The sequence below is a fragment of the Haliotis rubra genome, unplaced genomic scaffold, assembly GCF_003918875.1.
Source record: "Haliotis rubra isolate DU_JTF1 unplaced genomic scaffold, ASM391887v1 Scf72, whole genome shotgun sequence".
In the NCBI taxonomy this organism is placed as follows: domain Eukaryota; kingdom Metazoa; phylum Mollusca; class Gastropoda; order Lepetellida; family Haliotidae; genus Haliotis; species Haliotis rubra.
Genome location: NW_025767435.1, coordinates 2,379,169 through 2,398,011, shown reverse-complemented (window position 1 = coordinate 2,398,011; position 18,843 = coordinate 2,379,169). Strand labels below are relative to the sequence as shown.

The 18,843-nt window shown below is 41.4% G+C and overlaps 1 protein-coding gene across 1 annotated transcript; it reads right to left on the bottom strand.

The window, feature by feature from the left end:
- Positions 1 to 16,340: 16,340 nt before the first annotated feature.
- On the bottom strand, positions 16,341 to 17,576 carry LOC124259384 (mucin-2-like). Its single transcript, XM_046693510.1, has one exon. It carries the CDS (start codon positions 17,574 to 17,576, stop codon positions 16,341 to 16,343), a length of 1,236 nt encoding a protein of 411 aa, XP_046549466.1.
- Between the last annotated feature and the right edge of the window lie 1,267 nt (positions 17,577 to 18,843).

The window sequence follows — 18,843 nt, the reverse complement described above, 5'->3', positions numbered from 1 at the left end:
CCAAGACGAATTAAACGATATGTTGGATGCCAAAACAATCGCGGTCATTAAATAAATATGTTCAGTACGATATATGATGAAGCATCAAGATTCTCAGTACACAAGGACAGGAGGATGCACAGTGCAATGGTGACAGCAACCTTGCTTGATCTTCACACATATGATGCCTGATCTGGCCTCTATAACAGTTCAGTTCCAAAATGCTGCCTACATTTAGTCATCGTGTTTGAGATAACCGACGAATTGGGTGCCTTTTCTGTGTGTCCGTTGCATAGAGAATATATTATAAAGAAGCTTATGCGAACGTGAAAAATAACAGAATGCGTTTTACATGACCGTCGGGCATGAGGGAAGTGTCACTAACAAATTAATTCGATCATGCTTTAGAAGCATTGGGCATACCCACAATATGTTTTGAAACCCCTTCAATTGGAATGCTACCATTGGACCTTTGTGGGGATAAAAGTTGTTGTTTTTTTCAGCTTGACTTGGACAAATATACTCCCATTTGAACCGCAACTTATAAAAATTAATTCAAATCTGATCCGTTGGTTGGGTATATGATATATCCTGCTCTTTGAGTTTGTTTCTCGTTTAACTTAATATAGGTACAATTATTATCATTCAGTTGAGGTTGTTGTTTTATAAAAATAATGCATGATTGTATAAAGCGACGCGTTTTCTTCTAGACAAGGGGCGGTGGTGATAGATCGTTCGTTTGTCATACCGAAGACCCGGAGTTGATTTTTCACGTTGGTACAATGTGTAAAGCCCATTTCTGGTGTCCCCCGATGTGGTATTGGTGTTATATTCTAAAAGTGGCGTAACGCCATATTCACTCTTTCTTACAGGTGAATATTCGGTGATCCCATAATAGATATTGACGATCTACTCACAACATCAGCCACACTCTATGTCATGAAACCAGTCACAAACAAGGCATATACCGGATAACTTCACAATGTTGGCGTTCAGTGTTAGCATGTGTTCGTCACGCGGAAGATCCGGGTTCGATTCCCCACATGGGTACAATGTATGAAGCCCATTTCTGGTGTCCCCTGTCGTGATGTTGCTGGAATATTGCTAAAAGCTGCAAAACCATACTCACTCACTCACTAGCGTGTGTCCACACTCGATTATTATCGCTGTCAGAAGAGTTACTGCTAAATTAAATCACGGGAGCTTTTTATCTTCATAAAATACCATATGGAACCCTTATTGCGACTGTCTATTGCCCAATGTACACTTGTTATGTGGAGGTCAACTTTGTGGTCTACCATTTCGGTAGTACCAGCTAAGACGTTTAAAGATGGTATTTTTGTAACCCTGTTTCGTGCTGTGCATTGGCGGGGAAGTGTGCATAAACAACCACGGTTTTTTTGTTATGAGAAACCAAACTGATTTTAGACTTAGTTCATATCAATGTTTAAAATGTACACTCATTTTTCTCACACTGAGAATAGAAACCTCAATATAAGAGTTGAAATGTTGGTTTTCCGAGCTGAACAGGCCTGAGTTACCCCCCTTACATTATGACGTAATTGTTGCCAATGGATTCAGACTGGTCTCCTGTCCGGTGCCAAGGCAAAATATATCAATATTGAAATTAATCGCGTGTAAAATTATGTAAACATACGAAAAGTGCATTGTATATTGAAACTGTAAGCAGCAGGATAGACTGAGCGTGTGTATTTTCATTCATAAACCTCGCCTCAACGAAAATACCAAACTCTGTAAGACAATGTAGTGGTACGTATGACATCACTACCGGTAAGCGACTTTCACAAGAGGCCGTGTTCATCGAGCAGAGTACGCTGGATATTAGGAGTGAGTGAGTGAGTGAGTTTAGTTTTACGCCGCTTTTAGCAATATTCCAGCAATATCACGGCGGGGGGCACCAGTAATGGGCTTCACACATTGGGATATTAGGAAGGAAACTATGATTGATTCAGTTACCGTAAAGGCATGTATAAATGTGACATGTAGGTATTCATAAACATTCTCACAGTCTGCGTGTTGTTGTAATTGTTTTATAGTTTCGTTGAAACTAAGGGAGGTTGTAACTAAGTTAATGTTGTGCCTGAGTTTGCGTCAGTCATGGAGTCACGCTTGACGTTAGTGTGTTGAATCATTTAAATACATCTATTTTCATTTTAGTAATTTTTGCTACGATACTTCTTCCCCTGCATATTGTAAACCTAATGAGCATCTCTTACGACATGACAAAATGATACATCTGTAAAATCTGAAAATTTGTTTACGTTTCAAACAAGTACTGAGTTACGAGCAGGGCGTTCGTTTTCACGCCTGATTTATTTCGCTTGATTTCACCGAGTCATGTGGAACTGGTGACAAAAACCATTTGTAAGTTTATTGTGAAACGTACGAGGAGTTCGGCGATTTATGCAAGGAGGTTGAGTTTGAATAATACGTGACGTAACATAACCGACATATGTGTCACGTGAATATATAAAACACTCTGAGGAAAGTTCACTTCGGCGTTCGTGTTTGTGAATTTTTCAAAATATTTCAAGCGGTTTTAGGGTCATCGACGACGGCTCAGAATGATTATTGGTGATTTGATAAACAGAGTGAGTGAGTGAGTTTAGTGTTACGCGGCTTTTAGCAATATTCCATCAATTTCACGGCGGGGGACACCAGAAATAGGCTTCACACATTATACCAATGTGGGGAATTGAACCTGGGTCAATCCCCTTGATCACTAATATTCTTTTGTTGTAGTTGTTTTTTAAATTACTCTCTAAGTATATTTTCGATTTTAAGATTTAAAAACATAAACTAAAATAACGATAAGAATTGTGGTTCAGCAATGTGTCAAAATGGCAAAATTTACGATGTGATTTTTAGTAATTTTGCCCTCCATACAATAAATGGTTTGAAACTTTCACAGAAAATGGAATGTCCCTCAAAATTCAAAACTGCGAAAAGACACTGTCACAAAGACAATCGACTCAAGCTGAATATTGTACGATTTAGTTACACCGTACACATAAATAAGAACGTTGCAGTACATTCTGTACATTGTATGTGTTTTGAAACCGCCACGTCATCACTGTACGGCATTGAGCGGTATGCAAATCAGCTAACCATGAGTGTTAAAACACTAGGCTGCCATCGAGACACAAGAACAAGACACATGTACCTACACCACGTGAAAGGGGTCTGTGACGTCATTTGCTTATCAATTGGCACCAGTGACGTCATACTTCAAGGGGCATAAGCCATGGTCTGTTTGTTTTGGAAACAGGACTCAAGGTAAATGTGCGAAAAACGAATGGATATATTGCATAAAGTAAATAGTTATTTGTGAAAACTGTACTGTTTGGGCCATGAAAGTACGAGATAATATTTTTATTCTGAAAACGTTCATTTTTGTGTAAACATGCCCTTAAAGGGGCAACAAAATCTGGTCGCCTTTGAGTTAGTATACTGTGCTGGAGTGAGGGCGTCCTTGTTAAGCTGGGCCCCGTCTCGCATATCCAATATATGCAAGGTGGCGCGTTCAAAGGGAGACGGGAACCAGCTTAGCGTCCTTGTTAAACCGTGGCATGGTATCTCAGTGCGCATGCGCTATAAATCCGACATTAGTCCATCCACACGCACGACCGCATGCGCGCACACACACGTGCATGCACGGGAAGAAAGCTAGAAGTGATCAAGGTGGTTGACTAAACGATGGAGAAACTCACACGCACGGGTTTGTAGTCACAAACCAGAGAAACATGATCGTGGACAATCTTGGATTCGAACCCAATATTACAGATTTCTAGACGAACTGCGGTGTCTAGTACTATATTTCCCCCGGATGAGCCTGTGATATATATGATACATATATGATACGACGGCACGCCAGATCCATTCACTGTCTGTGAGTTTCAGAGAACACTGTCTGTGAGTTTCAGAGAAAATGTTTTATAAATAAAACAGATGTTCCATATGTTACATATGGGATAACACTACTCTCTAAGTAAAGAACATAGTCTAGCACTTCTGGGGATTGAGTTCCATCCGGGATTCGACCCCACACTCTCGGAGTGAGGCACCTAATCGCTTGCCCACAAGTCCCGAAAAGATCTCACCCCCAAAAGCACTAGAATCTGTACTTTACTGAGAACGTGTAACCCAAATTAAACATACAGACCACTGTGTATTCAAAACAGCTGTTTACCAAGTATGCGACAAAAAATAAGTTAATATGTCATTATATTATTAAAATACATAAACACCCCGCGAGATTCTCGTTAATGAAAGGTTGAACAGAGAAATAGCCTGGAGTATTCATCTTAGTTGTTTTGTAAAAAATATTGTAATCTAATTATTGAAGTTCGGCACATTTCGCTGCCAACGCCTCACACCACCAACCATGTACCAAAACAGTCATGTAACAAAACCATTTATCGCTGTAGGCATTTCAGCACGCGGGTCGCAACACCGAACGTGATGTGGTAATTACCTCCCTTGGAAGCTGGCGATGGTTTGATTTGTTAACCATAGCCTCGGTGACAAGTTCTATTGGAGGTAAATACAGATGTCCAAGTGAAAATACTTGAAAAATTCGTCATCAGGGTTGAATGATGAAGTCTTGTTTATATTTCTTGCCCAACATAGCATTTACCCATCTGGTGACAGGTCGGTGGATGAGCATTAGATCATTCAACGGCCCAAGATGGCGGGTTAATTGGCGCTTACAACACCGACGACAATTGTGTTCCATTGTTTTATTCTACCCGTCAGAAACAATCACTATGTCGGCGAATTTCGGCGCGTTTAACGAATTAGCTTGGGTAAAGCTGGCAGGGTGATTATGGCTTCGCGAGTCTACCGATGTAACGCGAGTTGCCGCTACAGGAGTACTGCCCGTCTAATGACTACGATTGGGCATGTGGTCGTAATTTGAACATTATGGCGTTTGATGTTTAATGTTCATCCGCAAATTTAATAAGTGCTGAGGGTAACTTTACCAATCAACTCATACCTTGCCTCGCTAATAGGGACATAACGCACTTAGTCTCGCTCAGTAATCGACGAACGGCCCTGAAGCATGCAAATCAAATTTATAAATTGATCATATTCGGCTGGAGTTGTCCCAATACGGCCTCATTTTAAATATTTGCACATTGTTTGATAATTTCCCGCGTGTATTACGACAAGGGGACTGAGCGATGCGCCATTTCTGATAAATTAGGAAGAAACACTTCAGGGAAAGGCGGTTTGGTTATTGAATTATCGCGTTTAGAGCGATATTTTAGTAGCAGGTGTGATGCCTTCGATTTTGCAATAAAAGGGATATCTGGACCTTTTACCAGTCCCTACAAATCAAATTACACAGCTTTTTCTCTCGTGTTTTCCTCGTTGTTGGTCCGCGGAGGGATATGGTCTGACCCCCGTGTCGTCAGAGGTCGGAGGGGTGAGGTATTTGCAACAGAAGATGCGGAGGAAATGTTTCCCCTGTGCAACGCCGAACGCTGACTGTCGTTACGTGCAATAGATAGTGTGATGATTGGGGAGGAAAAAAATGACTCGTTATCTTCATCAGAATTTATAAGGAAATCGTTTTGACAGGCATGTGAGAATTGTAAATGGAAAGGATTACAGATGGGTAGGGCTGGCTCTTAAGGGTCGTGTTCGGAATTCCCCAAAGACCAAGCTATCGAATGGTCACTGACAAAAACTTAGATAAATAAATCGACTAATAGCCAAGCTGAACGTGTAAAACATTAAAAACTAATTACTATGTTATCACGATCATTTGGAAAGTGATTTTCGGCATGGGATTTGCCGGTCTGCAAGGGGATATCGCATGTCAGAATACGAGAGGGCTAGATAAACTATAAAAAGTGAAATTTATCCGCCAAGGCCTAATCAGAATGATTGTTTCAGTCTTAATATGACCCTGGATCACGGCCATTTAGACGGCTATGCTTCCTCGCCTGTTCACTTAACGTTCACAAATCGATGAGACAAAATAGAGGAGACTTGACGTTTAATTGATGTCCCGTTATGACCAAGCGAGAAATTGAATTACAACTACAACGTCAACGTCTAGTACTACGTCTTCTACTTCCACGATTACTACTACTACTACCACCACCACCACCACCACCACCACTACTACTACTACTACTACTACTACTATTATTATTATTACTACTACGGCTACTACTACTACTACTATTATTATTATTACTACTACGGCTGCTGCTACTACTACTACTACTACTAACTCAACTGGGGCGGTGGGTTAGCCTAGTGGTTAAAGCGTTGGCTCGTCACGCCGAAGACCCGGGTTCGATTCCCCACATGGGTACAATGTGTGAAACCCATTTCTGGTGTTCCCCGCCGTGATATTGCTGGAATATTGCTAAAAACGGCGTTAAACCATACTCACTCACTCACTAACTCAACCAACACTACTAACAGTACTGCTACTACTTCTATTACTACGTTCAAATAAATAAATATATGAATAAATAAATAAATAAAGTTTCCTTATTGTCGGAAAGCTTGACGCATTGTCCACGGGCCCATAGGTTCCATGTTAACGAAATCTTATTTTCTGTACAAGAGACGGAGTGAGTATACATGCATTTATAACACCCTGTATTTCAGTAGCTTCAAGATGTAATGCAAACAAGTATGACAAACAGTCAATATAATTTCTATCAAAAATAATTCAGTGAAATGCTATAACTAAGGTGAGGAAGGTGAACATGGAAACATTAAAACATTCTATGATAAATCAAAGACGTCGCTCGCGAAAATATTCAATAATTGCTCCTTGTCTTCGGTTCTTGACAAAATGGACATTTGTGTGAAAAAGTGAGTTGAAATTTAAGATCGCATCGGCATTATTTCCGCCATATAGCGACTTTTGTGTGAAGATATGGATCTTTCTGGTTAAGAGATAAACCAGAACAAATAATCTGAGATTTATCTAATGTATGTTATCACAACACATCTTGTGACAGGAGTTATATTCAGAGGAAACAGCTTTTGTTTAATGATAAGGTCATTCTTGTTCAAGTGCCTATGCTTTTACGTTTTGCAAATGAAAGTGGTGTCGTTCGACAACCCAACTGTTCATAGCTGAGACAATGGCGGCCAGTTACTCTTTGATTGTATTTGTTGGTCACAATAAATGTTATTGAATATTCATCAGGGTTGGCCGTCCGATTTCCCTGATAACATTGTCGCGAATATTGGCAGTCCGAGCCAATTACAATGTACATCTACGCTGTAAAGACAACTACAATTTGCAATTTGCCTTTCATGTCGCCCAGTTCGTCTCGGACTCTCATGTTTTTTTAAGATGATTCGTGATAACAGAGATCTGTACTTCTAGAGTAATCCTTTTAACTAGAAGTCCTGGCCCCAAATCAGTGTGCAGCTAATCTTGGCCTGACAGTGATATGTCTATTGCGGGTCTCCATAGACGCACGCCGGGACCACGCTCTTCCCCCATCTGGCATACCCCCCTGCCAACGTCCTGGTGACAATTGAACCGGCCCCCTCTCATCCCAACCTCCCCTCTTTGTGTGTGCCAGATACAAGCGAGCTTGTTTTACGCTCTGGTTTACAAACTTTCTTTATTCATCCGGCCACCATTACACGACCAACCACCCGACATCTGTAAAACAATTGTGGCCAGGCAATTATAAACGCGGGGCCGCAAGATGCATCACGCCGCCGTAAGCGCGGGTAATAGGTGTCAAACTTGCCCTGTGTCTATTGAAAGCCGGACCGGCTGCAGCTTAAACTGTTTTGATGCGGAAAGATGTTTTGTGGTTGATGATTAAAGATCACAATTAGATAGTTCCCCTTCTTTGATCGATCATCTTGCTTTCCGTCCTGACGGGGTTCCGCCTCTACCAAATGTTCAGGAGTTACTTGCCCTTCCTTCTTACAGCGCGGAAGCCGTGGCACGTGGATTGTGGGTAAGGAATACACACACGTGTGTTAACAAGACGGCTCGTAGTCATTTGACACTTAAAACAAGAAGCTAGAAAATTACCAAATTAAGGAGAAGATGCTTCACTTTGGTCCGAGTGTGGCGTTGCCACAATGATCTTTGGGGAAACACTCAATTAAATACAACCACTCAGAGTTGCCAATTTTACACCCTGTCTCTAATTTGTGGTACCCTCAAGGCGATCGCTTCTCCCTGCGGGCAATAACGTCATGTATACGTTTATTGCTTTAATAAATTACCCCCGAAATTACCCGTCACCGGAGTACCAACGACTTACCCCCTTACCTCTCCTAACTACGCGCCTCTATAATTATATCCATGTCGATGGTGCTTTAATTTCATCAATGTTCGTATTCGCCTTCTCAGCTCAAGCCAGATGAACGCAGCTTAACCTAGGTATGTTAACTATAGGATAGTCACTGTCGGCGAAATATTCATGGTAAAAAATAACTAAACATAGAGAAAATTGCAGGTACGTGTTTCACAGCTGTGTCGGGGAAAATCTCAAACGAATAAGTCACTTAAAGGCGTAGATTTATGGATGTCAAATTCTTTATTTTGGGGAGACTAGGAGCATATTCTTACTCCTTCAGGTGAAGTAACTGAAGGAAACAGTCAGTATCTATTGTGTTCACAATTTGGCCGAATAATATTTGGTTTGGCTTAACAATTTTATTCCAAACAAAGGCCTTTTTAAGCTGTTCCCTCTTTTATTTTGTCAGTAAAGATGTTTGTCTTCTAGTATATAAATGTATATATTCATACAATAATGTGATCTCAATTCTGTTTCTTATCTTAGTTTCAATACAAAGTGATAAAGGCTCACGCACTCGAATACGCACACACACACACACACACACGTATAGGCACACACGCCACAACAAAGTGGATGTCCATACAACAGAGTCGATGTCCATAAACAGAGACACATATGGACAAAGCTGTTATAACGACACAAAATGGAGTCGTTCATCAGAGCTTATTAACCCTATTGTTCGCGCGAATAGCCAATTATCATAATAATAAATTAATTACAAGGTTCACTGAACTTCAGTGCAGCCTGTGTTTATTTTATTAGTGCACGTTAGTCATTCTGGCCTGAAACATTTTAACATAAAATGTACTCTAGAATGATGTCATTTCACATTATCAGAACTGTCTACATTTAAACAAACGAAACCGAAAGTGCTAAAAGTGTTAACCTATACGTTAAGCATCAAACTCCGCCTAAGCAGCAACGGTAACATGTATAATGAAACATCAATATCTGCAACAATACGTATTCATATATATTTATCCCGCCGAAAATACAATGTTTTCTGCTTCCTGGACAGTGCCAAAATTTTCAAATATATCAGCACGTCATAACAAATTCAAACTGAAGTTCGGGGTCCCACTTTATTAACTTCGATGCTAACAATAGGGCTACACTTATGTTTTGATCGAAAAGCGAATGTTTACTTACTGACGATTCAAAAGGATTTCTTTTCGTAAATTGTCAATGAGGTTAAGTGAAAAACTTAGTAATCATTGTGCTAAAGGCAAGATATTTAATGGTTGGAAACTTTATTGTGTTAAGCTGCGACCCTTCTGTGTAGACCATTATGCCGTTCCAGTGGAAGGATCTTTACCAAAATATCGCATTATGATAGAATTTGAAAAATGACATCCATTAAATATCTTGCATTACTGTTACTCGCCAACTTCTTAATTGCAAGTCAAACAGTTTAATCATTATCATGAAGAAGTTTGGTTCATAACTCGTTTCAAGTTTCCTGGAATTGTTTACCATCTAAACAATTTATTATAAAGCATCAAAAGGAAAAGTGACCAACAATAGGACAATTTTCTCACTCACACAATCCGAACCCACCGGACAGCCTTCGCCACCCCCGGGTCGTCTGGCAATGTAACCGAACCCTCTCCTCTACCCCACGGGGAGTCCTTTGATGTAGTAGTGGACACAGACGTTTATTATTTCATAATTGATCACAAATTGTCCTGATAGACTACACGTGCTGGTAACGGTAACGTGCCTCTGTAGTGATTGCAAACACTTGGCGGTAATGTGATTACTGTCCAATGGCTGCTGCAATGGCAGTCGAAGAGCTTCGTTGCGGCAATAAAAGAATAATTTCGTTAGCGAGAACATCCTCCCATGGCTGCCTATTGGCCGGAATTCAGAATTACCATCTTACTGCAGCCAAGAGAGATATATGACTTCTTCACGGCCCATCAAACTTCTCTTTTGGCCATGATTGTATAATACTATCACGATGTGGAGGGCTTTCATGCTGGTGCCAGAACTATCTGCCGAGCGTAGACATGGAGAGGGGGCCGCGCCCTTCACACGTCGAGACCCGGCGAGGTTCTGTGATATATATACATATAAAAGCAATTTGCGCTTTTAAATGAGAAAAATCAATTCATAATAATGGAAATTAATTTATATATTTTAGATGCTTTTGAAATCGGAACTGCTTTTCGCACATACAAATATAGAACCCAGTCTACGCGAAAGAGATGCAATGGTACTGGTGATGATGTCATATTTATTGCATATTTAAAAATATCATAAAGTTTTGATAGTCTTTGGTCTGTGTATATTTCGTAAGATTCATATTGACTTGTATTATATGGAACGACTATTTCGATACGCTCGTTATATCGTTAGGGTACAATAAATATGATGTTTTCATGGTGAATGCTGAATAATTTTTAAGGTTTTGGTATTTTATATGTCTTTCTCTCTTTGATCGATGCTTAATATGATTGATACATCATCTCCCGTCACATGGTCTAAGTTAAACATAAACTATCCGGCAAACGAAGAAATACACCGATGTTTGATGATGGCTAAAATGAAGAAAGCGATAAGTGTTTATTCGACGGAGATGTACTACTAACGACCATGTCGTTACATCAATAACTAACTTATTAATTGGGTAGATCGATATTCATGCTGTTGATCACTGGATTGTTTGGTCGAAACTCGATTATTTCAGACCGTTGCCATATAACTGGAATATTGCTGAGTGCATGGTGTTAAACAAACAAACAACAGGTGACGTGCACAACATGACGTCACAAGGGCGTGGCAGGTTTGCACAACAGTGTGAAGCAGATTTTGTTGCGACCAGGGGGTACTTCTTTAGCTTGGTAGTTTAGTTAACATTCCACACGCAATGTAAGTATAAATATATAATGTTTTCTGTGGTTTTGATAAATAAATTATTTGTACGATCTTATTCTATGATCTTTTCACTCATTCACAACGACACATTCAGAGAGGCCATCGTTCAAAGAATGGACTGACTTAACCCACTTTTTGTTCGGTTTTCACAGAACAGGCCATGGGCATATATAGAATATGCTGCTCAGCTACTTGAAGTTTGTGAAATAACAGCCTATAACCAGGACATGTACTTTCGAAATAACTCACTGGGAACGGATAATCCCCGTGGATCGCAGGTAATTCTGTAAACCTCTGTCACAAAAGAAGGAATGTATTCCGAGGACCCTACCCTCGCTCTCCACTATGTAGTCAGGGCGCTAACACCTGGTGTTCACCTCCACAGGAGAAATAGTTCAGGTGATTGTAATTCCACACCAGAACCTTACTTCCGTTATCAAGACATTATATTACAAGGCTAAAACCAGTCACTGAAACACTACAGAATTGTTTGTGACAACCCATGTCTGATGTCAGCAAAATATACTCAGAACTTTGGTGTGTGGAGAACGTGTTGTAAAAGTGTGTTCCCAGAAATCTTTCTGTGTGAATATTTATGGCAATATAATTCTGTCAGAGAGAAACCATAAGATCCACAGGGTTTTCACGCCAAGAAAACGTTTCAAATTATTACGTGATTTTGTGAATGCTTTTGCGAAATGCTTCAAATATTTATGTGAAGGAAGACATATTGGATCGTTATTCGATTTAAATAGATAGTGTTACAGTATTACTTCTGGGTAAGTTTGGTTTAAAGTGGGTAAGTTTGGTTTAAAGTGGATAGGTTTGGCTTAGAGTAGGTAAATTTGGTTAAAGGTAGGCCAGTTTGGTTAAAAGTAGGAAACTTGGGTTTGATGTGGATAGGTTTGGTTTAACGCCGCTTGACACATTATTTCAGATATATTCATCAGTTTGACCACACTGGCAACACCACCACGGATCCTGTATGGCGCCGTCAAAACAAGAAATGTAATAGGAACGTGTACGGAATTCGAACTCTCCTCAGACAATTGCAGCGCCTTCGACAACTGGGCCACCCATGCTTCCCATATACCCGCTTCGAACCGTGTTATAGCGTCAAGGAGCAGGGATGTCTTCCTCGTTGTGGCCGCCCCGTGAAAGAATCACCGAGTCGACAAACACGTATGTGACAAAACCTGTAGGTTTTTGGTGAGCTGATGGAATTCGTACATAATACGTACGTGTACGACGAACCTGAAGCTTGTCCGCGATAGAGATAACAGCATCAGCAACTATCGAATTGTATGCTTGGCGTGAGCAAGAATTAAAGAGTGAGCAACGAGTCGAATTTTCGTGTTGCTCCAATTGGGAAGGTCTTCGTTGAGGTAATCGAGCGCTGAGAATGAGGTCCAGAACAAATGCTTTCTTTATTGTTTCAAGACACGTTGCCGAAATTATTGCAGCATCCAAATAGTGTATGAAAAGCCCAAATTGCTACAATAAACATGAATTGGCCATAACAGAACGTTTGTAGATCATTGCCTTCCTCGCGACGAACGTGACCAACGAACATTTCTTGAGAGTAATATACCACTTTATATTTATGGTTATTAGTATAATCTGAATAATGTTTAAACATGATGGACATCTTCCAATCGCTAACAGCCTCATCAGCATGTTGATGTTATATGAAACCACAGGGATGCTGGACTTGATTACATTTTCATCGACTCTGTCCTATTTTATAGTCCCCAAGAACGTTCATGCGTCTGCCATTTTGGTGACCCTTTGTGCTAATATGTGCAGATTGATGCTAGATAAACGGCAGGGACCCCTTGTATTCACAAAGTGGTTAACTATTTAAGTCTTATTAATCCTGCGCCAATTTATTTTACGAATGATCGGAAGAGGGCGAGAAAATAAGCTTAATTTTGGTCTTGTCCACAAGCACACGTCTAAGACTGCATCCTTGTCTGTGTAAGATATACAATCAGATAACGTGAAATTTTATAAATTAATTATCTGTTATGCTGTCAGCGCTCGCAACGTGATCCATCCCGTTCGAAGGAGCCGGGTTATCACGAGATCTCAACGAGATTTAGCGACTATGGCGCCGCTGTCTCATCGAGGTCTCGCACTATCTCGCATCCCATCATGCCCTGAAATGGTTTTCCTATCAAGCCAGCATTAATGGCGAACAGAGGCGATACTGCGGAGGCGAGACAATGGCAGTGGTAGCAGATGAAATGGGGGGCTGATTTTACGGCAAAAATACCCTTTCCCGATTAACCCTAGTCCATTACAGGAAATTGATGTCATGAAAGCGCAAGTGCCAATGCAAGCCAAGAAACAAAAGTCGTTTTATGGAAGACTGGAGAAGAGAAATATATTGTGAGCGCGTGAAAACGGTTATCGGGATGTTTTGGCACCGTTGGCGACCTTCCACGAGACGCACATGCGAACAATCTCGGACACTGACAGATGAGGTCTCAAACAATATTCGTTATCTCATGGGCGAAATCAATGTTATAAATTTGATGAGAGATTGAACGTTTTCAGTTTCGGGGACTCCCTGTCGAGAGATTCTGACTTCTGGCGGGATTCCAGTGTACATCACGTCCTATCGCTGGCCACGATAAGCCGGTGACAGGATCACGACTAAATTAGAAATAGCCCAACATACAAACAGTCGTACATTGAGAAAAACTAATGATAAGGCATTCTTCTACTTCAGCGTTACAATGAATACATTCCCTCACACTCGATATGAGACGAGCGCGTGTCAGAATACTGACGAGCTTTCGGTAATATGATGAAATAAAGCAACATTGATGTACAAAGCTTGAGTAACGGCTTGTTTACAGTGTTTGTTGATGATAATATCTAAAAATTTGATACGTAAAGAAAAGATGATTTCAGTAAAAATGCCATCGCCTTCGTATTTTGGCGCCTGTCACTTATAGTGATACAATCGCGATTTTTTATGTAAAAAATGCAATAATAAGGGAACCATCTCAATTGAAGATCAGTAAGAATGTCAGACATACAAAGTGAGAGTTTCCGTAATGACATATTGGTTCCAGAACCAACATGTGCCAGACAGCTCAATAGGTGAATGAACCCCTTTATTAAACACAACATCGGACGTTAAGGAAGAAAATGTTTTTCTACTGGAAAATTAATTCAATAATCAGTTTTGTCATCACTTATTTTCTAGCTTGTTTTAGCTACATGCTACTGATCAACATCCTTTGAAAGTAATGTGTTTGTTCTCATGGCAATGTAGACGTCAAGAAATATATATATAAAATATTTGAATTTTGAAACATTCAAGGTGCTTTTGGCCACAACTTAAGGTGGATAACCGAATTGTTATGGAAGACAGATTTATACTTTGATTTGGTTTGGTCTAGCTTGTTTTAGCTACATGCTACTGATCAACATTCTTTGAAAGTAATGTGTTTGTTCTCATGGCAATGTAGACGTCAAGAAATATATATATAAAATATTTGAATTTTGAAACATTCAAGGTGCTTTTGGCCACAACTTAAGGTGGATAACCGAATTGTTATGGAAGACAGATTTATACTTTGATTTGGTTTGGTTTGTTGTTTAACGCCGCACTCAGTAATATTACAGCTATATGGCGACGGTCTGTAAATAATCGAGTCTGGACCAGACAATTCAGTGATCAACTGCATGAACATCGATCTACGCAATTGGGATACGATGACATGTGTCAACCAAGTCAGCGAGCCTGACCACCCGATCCCGTTAGTCGCCTCTTACGACAAGCATGGGTTACTGAAGATCAATATTCTAACCCGGATCTTCACGGGTTATGCTATGATACTCCAATGAATTCAACCCTGGTTTTTGTGAGTTCCGGCGACGACAACCTGTATTATACTGTGAAGTTACAAGGATATGAACTTTCACCCAAACAATTGATGCCATTACTGATTTACATTGACCCATCCATATACACGTCATCGCTTCTTTTCTCTTTACGCCAAATGGAATCCCTTCGTAGGGAAATAGAGACTGGTTAATATCTAGCTGTATCGCTTTATATTAAAACCTTTTCATATTAAAAAAAATATGAATCTGATTCCGTTTCAACGGAGTATGACTGCTCAGAAACGCAACATAATGTAGATTATATATCGACTGGCATGCTTAACGCTATGTGCCATCTCTTATTGTTTATCATGTATGTGTGTACATTCACAGATGAAGTCGAGTGTAGCCTATTATCTGAAACAAGCGTATGTTATATTATCATTGTAAGTACACAACTGTGTGGGTTGTCAGTTTGAGTCCTAAACGGTACGTGTTAACTTCCTTGGGTTCATTAAGATAAACAATTGCAGTGAACAGACTCGGCAAATTAATGCTAAGTGACAAGGGGAGTTGTTGTTTTAAATGCTTTATTTATAACAGGGGAAGTGCCGCCTTTGCAAATGTTCGTAATCGTGTCATGAATATGTCAAAAATCCTCCTTCATCGGAAAGTGAATCTAATGGTATTCTCGCTGAATGCAGCCACAGGTTTATTGGTTCCGCGAAGACATCGTGATATACAAGTTAAAGGTTCTCTGCAGTAAACGTTGCTGGTATTGTCAATTTACTTAGCCGCCATACTGCATCCTCTCTTGAAAGCAATATAAATGTCAATTCTAGGCCTGTCATGCGTTGTAAGTAATCATTAAACATAGCAATGTAAACAGGAGCCACACACAGGGATTGGCTTACTAAACACACTAGGCTCAAGATGAGGAGATAGGGACACTCGTCAACATACCAGCATGCAGCGGTTTAACACTACAATGTATACTCAGGTTTGGACCAGATGCAGTTTTAATGTCAAGACTAATTGTCTGAGTTTAATGCTCACTCGAGCTACCTAAGTCCTTCAGCTTCCCTCTCAACATTACCTGCTCTCTAGGCCACACAGCTTCTGTAAAGGGCCAACTTTAAATCTCGGTATGTGGCCAGATGCACCCGTGCCCAATAACCGGAGAATAAACGGACTCTCGCCTTCACACCACGCACGTGCAATAAAAGACTGAAGGGAATAAAATCCAGAATTTTGCACCAGTTGCCATGAGAATGGGGTCAGACCAAGGGTGCATTGACTCGAAGGTTTTAATGTGGATTAATTGCTTGATGAACTCATGTGGTAAACCTGGCAACGTGGAAGGGCAACACCTCTGTAGGTGGTGAATGCCCAATTTGTGGTGGCATGGCGGTAGAAGAGACGATCGTCCGGTGATATATTGGCAGGGTGGGTTGGCGGTAGAAGAGATGTGATCGTCCTTGGTGATGTAAAGAGATATTGGCAGGGTGGGTTGGTGGCGGTAGAAGAGATGTGATCGTCCTTGGTGATATATTGGCAGGGTGGGTTGGTGGCGGTAGAAGAGATGTGATCGTCCTTGGTGATGTATTGGCAGGGTGGGTTGGTGGCGGTAGAAGAGATGTGATCGTCCTTGGTGATATATTGGCAGGGTGGGTTGGTGGCGGTAGAAGAGATGTGATCGTCCTTGGTGATATATTGGCAGGGTGGGTTGGTGGCGGTAGAAGAGATGTGATCGTCCTTGGTGATATATTGACAGGGTGGGTTGTTGGGTAGAAGAGATGTGATCGTCCTTGGTGATGTATTGGCAGGGTGGGTTGGTGGCGGTAGAAGAGATGTGATCGTCCTTGGTGATATATTGGCAGGGTGGGTTGGTGGCGGTAGAAGAGATGTGATCGTCCTTGGTGATGTATTGGCAGAGTGGGTTGGTGGCGGTAGAAGAGATGTGATCGTCCTTGGTGATATATTGGTTGGTGATATATTGGCAGGGCAGGTTGGCAGATGGTGGGTTGTTGGCGGTAGAAGAGATGTGATCGTCCTTGGTGATATATTGGCAGGGTGGGTTGTTGGCGGTAGAAGAGATGTGATCGTCCTTTGGTGATATATTGGCAGGGTGGGTTGGTGGCGGTAGAAGAGATCGTGGTGATCGTCCTTGGTGATATGTATTGGCAGGGTGGGTTGTTTGGAGGCGGTAGAAGAGATGATCGTCCTTGGTGATCGTCCTTGGTGATATATTGGCAGGGTGGGTTGGAGGCGGTAGAAGAGATGTGATCGTCCTTGGTGATATATTGGCAGAGTTGGTTGGTGGCGGTAGAAGAGATGTGATCGTCCTTGGTGATGTATTGGCAGAGTGGGTTGGTGGCGGTAGAAGAGATGTGATCGTCCTTGGTGATATATTGGCAGGGTGGGTTGGAGGCGGTAGAAGAGATGTGATCGTCGTTGGTGATATATTGGCGGTGGAGGCGGTAGAAGAGATGTGATCGTCCTTGGTGATCTATTGGCAGGGTAGGTTGAGGGAAGCAGAAAACATGGGATCATCCTTGGTGGTATTGACAAGGCGGTTGGAGGTGGAAGGGATATGAAATTTGTGAAGGTGGTTTTATCAGGGGACTGAAGATCCTGAACGATTGATTGGGTGTAGAAGAGATGTGGACGTCCCAGAACGTGCAGTTGTAGCTTATCATGCTAGCATGAGTCGGGTTGTTGGGGAGTGGAGAAGGGGGTGGAAAACAGATAACGAATACGGATCCTATAGCTGTGATTCAGACAGTCCCTGGCAAGGCGACGCCGAATCCACCAAAATCGTTCTGAATTGACTCTAGCATGTGCAGCCTCCACTTTCCATTCCAGGACGTTGAAGATATTCAGTGACATAAAGATGTGATGAAACGGTGGGTCCGTCCTTTGAACTAAACTGTCTTCACTCCTACCCCTATTCCTATACCGTGTGATGGGCGCACAATACACGGCTTACATTCAATACCTACTGATTAAAGACTGGTTGTCGGTTCCCGTTTACTTGTTTGTTTGGGGTTGTTTTTTGTGTTCTCGCATAATTCAATTTTTCTGTTCATCAAAGGTGTAAAAATTGATGCAAGTTACCTGTATGCTGTATTGCCCTCTCGTCTCTCTACGGATCACATGATCTCTGGTTCGAACCCAAGATTTTCTCTTCTTCTTATCCTGTCAGTACCACGTCGTTCACGGTCTAAGTCATCTTGGTCGTTCCTGACACCTGAGGTTGATATTGTGTCTTTACCGAAAAGTTGTTGAAAAGCAGCTTTAAACCTACCTCACTCACTCACTCACTCACTCATTCTGAGATACGATGTACGATACTGTTCAGAACGTCGTTAATTCCAACTGTTAATTTACTGTTATAAAATAACGGACAAATATAACCGTCGACAGACCAGGTTGGCCTGAAAATAACCTGCAAGGTTGCCTAAACTTCATCTGAATTGTGATTAATGTGATAGCCACTAGTTAGGGTGAAAAACGGACTCGGTAATACTCTGACACACATTTTTTATCTCGCGGTTCCCATATCGTCAACTTCACGCTTGCTGGCATCGCTGTAAGAAGCGGCGCCAGCATCCCGAGGGGTCGGGCCATGGTTCTGCGTCAGTGCTGCGGGGCACCAGGGGGCCTAATTCGTGGGGCGTGTTGACAGTCCGTAGGGTGGGTATTGGGGTCTTATCCCGCGGCCTTTTCACCTGCGTGTACCAAGCTACCTTGACAGGACCCCGGGGGTGGAAGATGGTTGGATGTTCGTAAATTTGCTGAAAAGGTGTAGAATATATTC